The 6,000-nt window shown below is 46.1% G+C and overlaps 1 protein-coding gene across 1 annotated transcript in view; it reads left to right on the top strand.

The window, feature by feature from the left end:
* NPHP3 (nephrocystin 3) overlaps positions 1-6,000 on the top strand; it is a 161,634-nt gene that overhangs the window by 37,818 nt on the left and 117,816 nt on the right. The window contains 6 exon segments of the mRNA XM_075315193.1: positions 1,196-1,318; positions 1,321-1,347; positions 2,139-2,155; positions 2,157-2,273; positions 2,346-2,471; positions 2,473-2,507. Of these exon segments, the coding sequence (XP_075171308.1) occupies positions 1,196-1,318; positions 1,321-1,347; positions 2,139-2,155; positions 2,157-2,273; positions 2,346-2,471; positions 2,473-2,507 (445 nt within the window).

The raw sequence follows: 6,000 nt of genomic DNA, 5'->3' as shown, positions 1-6,000 counted from the left end.
GTGTTGAGAAAGTTTTTTACTGCTTTTTTTTCCTACTGCTTGTGTACTAAAACTGAGACTGCCTGGCCCGGCCAGTGGGTGTATACTGCAGAGGAGGAGCTATGCTTTTGCATCTACTTGGTGTCCTCCTATGGATATTCAGCATAACACCCATGGTCCATGGTCCTGTGTCCCCAAATGATGGCTAAGAGAAAACGATTTTACGGTGAGTACACAAAAATCCGTTTTTTATGAAAAAGTACTCCTGTGTGTATGTGTTTGAGACACATTCCTTTTTGTAAAATTAAAAGCATGTAGGAAAATATATATTCCAACGCGTTTCAGTGGGAGACCACCTTACTTATAGCCTGAATTAGGTGGTCTCCCACTAATACGCGTTAGGCGTCAGGTTTTTTCCCTATATGTTTTTAATTTTGTATTAGCACATTAAAGCACTGAAATTGGACTATGGATGAGACTTAATTTCCTCGTTTTTGCATAAGATATTATGTATGCCGCCACATTGCCAAAAGTGTGTAACAATGTCTGTCTTTTTAGGTCTATCATTGTGATCTATCCAGATTACATACCTATCTGCTGATTTCACAGTGTGCAACATTTACAGCATGAACGCACTTAATCCATTAGACCCAGGGGTGGTCACCAGCATCCATCAAACCTGGGGAGACATATGGGCCTACTGTGTCCACAGAGCATGCTCGCCCCTGTATGCCCTGCATGTATGGAGTGGGGCCCAGGAGCTGAGGAGCCTACTGACACTATCCTCCAATGGCCAAATATGAGGACTTGTTCCATAAACATCTACCACAATATTGGTGATTACTGTATAATCGCTGGGGGTCTGGCCACAATGATGTCCATTAATCACAAGAATGAGGGGGAAGCATGGTAGTGAGCATGTGTGACAGCCACTCCTATAGGCTGGAAGTGGAGCTGTGGTCGCACATGCTCACTATCACTCCAGAAATACTGGGGACTTTAGGACCCCGTTTTTTGTGATTAATGTACATGTTCGTAGCCAGGCTCTCAACAATAATACATTTATGACCTAACAAATGGATAGGTGATTTTTTTTTTTTTTTTTTTTTTAAAGAAAGGTTTTAATGGGGACAAATCATTAACTGCCATTTATAAATATGGTGTCCAGTATTAGTTTTTGTGATTATATTTCTAACATTTTGTATATTATATAAAGTACCAGGAACGCAGTGTGACTACTGGACTAGTGGAGCGTTGGGCAGCGAGCCTTCCATGGGCAGCATGATGCAGCTGCAGCAGTCATTCCGGGGCCCGGAGTTTGCGCACAGCTCTATTGATGTTGAGGACCATTTGCAAATGTGAACAGAGGTAAATGATGATATAATACAGGGGTCTGTGGCTGTTAGCACGTTTACAGGAGATCTGTCACCAGGATTTTCCTTCCCCATTTGAGATTAGCATGATGCAGGGGCAGAGACCCTTATTCCAGTGATGTCACATACTGGACTACTTGCTGAAGTTTTGATAAAATCACTGTTTTATCAGCTGCACATATACCAGTTCTCTGAATTCTGAGCTCCGTATAAACCCAACCCACACCACTGATTTGACAACTTTCTGTGTCTGCTGTGCATAGTCAGAAAGATACCAATCAGTTGTAGAGGTGGGGTTATACAGAAATCATGAATATGGAGCACTGCATATTTGAGATTAGTATAATGTAGGGGCAGAGACCCTTATTCAAGTGATGTGTGATTTACTGGGCTACTTGCTGAAGTTTTGATAAAGTCACTGTTTTATCAGCTGTAGATATACCAGTTCTCCAAATTCTGAGCTCCGTATAAACCCAACCCACACCATTGATTTGACGGCTTTCTGTGTCTGCTATGCATAGTCAGAAAGAAACCAATCAGTTGTAGAGGTGGGGTTACACAGAAGTCATGAATATGGAGCACTGCATATTAGCAGGTTTCTTACTCTACTTGTGCTAATTTCCTGCGGATAAAACAGTGATTTTATTTAAAGTACCTCAAGCAGCTCAGCAAGTGACATCACTGGAATCAGGATCTCAGCCCCCTACTCAGATTAGGTGGCAGACCTGGTGACAGATTGCCTTTAGTGGCGATTTCTGACCTATTCCACTCGTCCACATTTTTCAGATGACTGGGATGCGGCCCGTGGCCAGCCTGCTACAGGTCACACCGCTCTTCTCTCAGGCGTTGTGGAGCAATACTGTGCGCTGTTATCTCATCCACACTAAGGACACTCGGGCTGAAGTGGACGTTTTCCTCAGGGTGAGGACAGATAAAGTAAGTTTGATTAGAGCTGTATTACTGAGCCATAAACGTTTACCCGTGTTCTTGTAGGAATATTCGCCGAAGCTTCAGACGATGTGTGAGACGTTGGGATACTTTTTTCAAGTAGTATATTTTCCTGAGGAATGTGAAACGCATTATGCTGCTGTGCGGAAGAGGGAAATCGAGAAAAGCTCTCCTGGTGATTGTATTTGTGTGCTCCTCCTTCAATGGGTAAGGTGCTTACTAAGAAAAAATGAACAATCTGTGACCTAGAATGACCATGTCGTTACATCCCACAGTGCCATTCTGTATGCATATACAGTGCTGGCCAAAAGTATTGTCACCCCTGCAATTCTGTCAGAGAATACTCAGATTCTTCCTGAAAATGATTGCAATCACAAATTCTTTGATATTATTATCTTAATTTTTTTTGTTTGCAATGAAAAAACAGAAAAGAGAATGAAACAAATCAAATTATTGATCATTTCACACAGAACTCCAAAAATGGGCCAGACAAAAGTATTGGCACCCTTAGCCTAATACTTGGTTGCACAACCTTTAGCCACAATAACTGCGAACAACCGCTTCCGGTAACCATCAATGAGTTTCTTATAATGCTCTGCTGGAATTTCAGACCATTCTTCTTTGGCAAACTGCTCCAGGTCCCTGAGATTTGCCTTCTCCAAACTGCCATTTTGAGATCTCTCCACAGGAGTTCTATGAGATTCAGGTCTGGACTCATTGCTGGCCACTTTAGTAGTCTCCAGTGCTTTCTATCAAACCATTTACTAGTGCTTTTTGAAGTGTGTTTTGGGTCATTGTCCTGCTGGAAGATCCATGACCTCTGAGGAAGCCCCAGCTTTCTCACACTGGGCCCTACATTATGCTGCAAAATTTGTTGGTAGTCTTCAGACTTCATAATGCCATGCACACGGTCAAGCAATCCAGTGCCAGAGGCAGCAAAGCAACCCCAAAACATCAGGGAACCTCCGCCATGTTTGACTGTAGGGACCGTGTTCTTTTCTTTGAAAGACTCTTTTTCTCTGACTCCTCATTGGGGGACACAGGACCATGGGTGTTATGCTGCCTATCCATAGGAGGACACTAAGTAGATGCAAAAGCATAGCTCCTCCTCTGCAGTATACACCCCCTGGCCGGGCCAGGCAACCTCAGTTTTAGCTTAGTGTCTATAGGAGGCACATCTCTGCAGACTACTGCAACAAGAATTTTTTGTTTTTAGAGGGCGACGGTTTCTTCGGGGACCGATTTCCCAAAACCATCGACTGGCGGGAACGCGGAGTATTGCCTCCCCGTACCACCTCCTGTGACGCTGGATCCTGGGCTGTTAGTCACTGGACGACAGGTCTCATGGCACTGATTTTCCAGAGCCCAGAGCAGATGAAAACTTCCTCAGCCCCTCTTGCAGGCTCTGAGTTGATATTCGCTCCGCACCAGCGTAACCAGACTGCCATCTCCACAGGAGCTGAGGTGAGATAATTCCGATTTTTCCAGAGCATTCCTCAGTCCCTCTGGCAGGCTCTGAGTTGATACACGTTCTATGACCGGGCACAGCAGGCGTCAGAATCTGCACACTGGCTCCCTGACAGGAAACTGGAGCAAAGGTCACACTGACTGGATGCACATGGGCTGTGATTGCAGACACCTGCATAGCATTCCACCTGTGGCGGGGGGAGGGGACAACTCCCTGGACTAAGTGCACCCGCAGCGGTACACTTATAGAGGTTTTTCTGTCCACCATTGTTGTACAGGGCTGGAGGGGGGAAGGGGAGTCCCTTCCCACCATTTTTTTGTTTATTATATTTTCTCATGCCTTCTTGTCAGAGCTAAGCCCTGCCCCCTACGACACTCGATAAGCCACGCTCCCTCACAAAAGCACGCGTAACCCTCCTCACACAGGATGTGCAGAGCATTGCTGCAGAGCATTGCTCCCTCTTGTTGTGATCAGAGCCTGTGGGCGTCTCTCAGAGCTGGCTTCCTCCTTCCCACAGGAACTGTGACGCAGGAGGGGGAAGGGGTCATCAGGGTTCTGGATGAGTTATAGCCTCACTGGCATATTAACTCTGCAGAGCATTGCTCCCTCATTACAATCAGAGTTTGTGGCTCATCAGCCAGGGGCTGCAGTCACATGTTTTATGCCCTGCACAACTACAGCAACAACTATAAGACTATTAGGCCCTGTGCGCACTGGAAAATGGAATTTTCTCAAGAAAATTCCGCAGGTATTCAAAGATTACCGCACCCGCGGTAAAAATCCGCGGCAAACCGCATCCAAAAACCGCATGCGGTTTGCCGCAGTTTGCTGCGGTTTTACCGCGGTATTGTTCGCGGTATTGCCGCGGTTTTGCCGCGTGCGGGTTGGTATGTGCTTTATTGCCACAAATCCTAGAACAGAATGCGGCAACTCACTCCATCACGTGCAAAAATATCCTTTATTCTGCGTTATTGCAGACAAAATACAGGAGCATGGGGAGAGAGGGGGTGCAGGGGACGGTGAGCGGACGACAGCCTGTTTCGCGCTGACACGCACTTTGTCGAGTGCTGAGCACCGCTCCACCAGGCATCTTCAATCCAGGAGCAGTTAAAGTCCAGAAACATTGATTCCACGCAACTGTGAGTATGGCTCCACTGTTTGGCAGATTTTGCTCTGCAGTGCCCGATCTTGATAATTTTTATGTGCTTTATTGCATTCAATGCAATAAAGCACATTGAAGGAAAAAATAAAAAAAGTCATTTCATTCTGAGATGGAGAAATAGACAGAAGAATAGATAGACAGACAGAGGGATAGATAGAAGGATGATAGAGGGATAGATAGAGGGATAGATAGAAGGATAGAGGGATAGATAGAAGGATGATAGATAGATAGATAGAGGGATAGATAGAAGGATAGAGGGATAGATAGAAGGATAGAGGGATAGATAGATAGATAGATAGATAGAGGGATAGATAGAGTTCCTGTGAGCACACTCTGCATTTCTCACGGTCAGTAGTGAGTTCACATTACCGGCCGTGGGAAATGCCCTGGAGTTACCTCTGCTGTCTCGCTGCGAGGCTGTATTCAGCAGTGTCTGTGTCAGTCGCGGCTGGATACAAGCCTCGCAGGACGCCGGAGCTGTGGATTACGCCGGAGCTTTGTTTCGGGAGGGGTTAATAAAAGGGTGAACGAGGATTATTTGTGTTTTATTTAAAATAAAGGATTTTTCGGTGTCTGTGCTTTTTCACTTTACTTAAGGGTTGATCATATCAGCTGTCTCATAGACGCTGCCATGATCAAGCCTGGAGTTAATGGCGGTGATCCGCCACCATTAACCCCTTGTATTACCTTGACTGCCACTGCTACACGGCAGCAAGAAGAGCCGGAGACACTCCGGTACTGCCGCATAATGCATGCGACAGTGCCGGGGCAGCTGCGGCTGATATTCTCGGCTGCAGGAGGGGGAGTGAGGCGGGGGACATTAACCCTGCCCCTCTCCCTCCCCAGCCTGAGAATACCGGGCCGCCGCTGTGTGCTTACCTCGGCTGGACGGTAAAAATACAGCGGAGCCCACGTGTTTTGTTTTCTATATTTCCGTTTGCTTTCTATGTGTGTTCTATGTTTGTGATGTCTGTGTGTGAGTGTGATCTGTGTGTGTTTACTCTCTGCTCCGCTTCCTCTTCCCGTAATGACATCACTTCCCTGCCAACCGCAGGCAAGCGATGTACATT

The sequence above is a fragment of the Anomaloglossus baeobatrachus genome, chromosome 6, assembly GCF_048569485.1.
Source record: "Anomaloglossus baeobatrachus isolate aAnoBae1 chromosome 6, aAnoBae1.hap1, whole genome shotgun sequence".
Lineage (NCBI taxonomy): Eukaryota > Metazoa > Chordata > Amphibia > Anura > Aromobatidae > Anomaloglossus > Anomaloglossus baeobatrachus.
The sequence above is the reverse complement of the archived record's forward strand: the minus strand, read 5'-3'. Positions and strand labels throughout refer to the sequence as shown.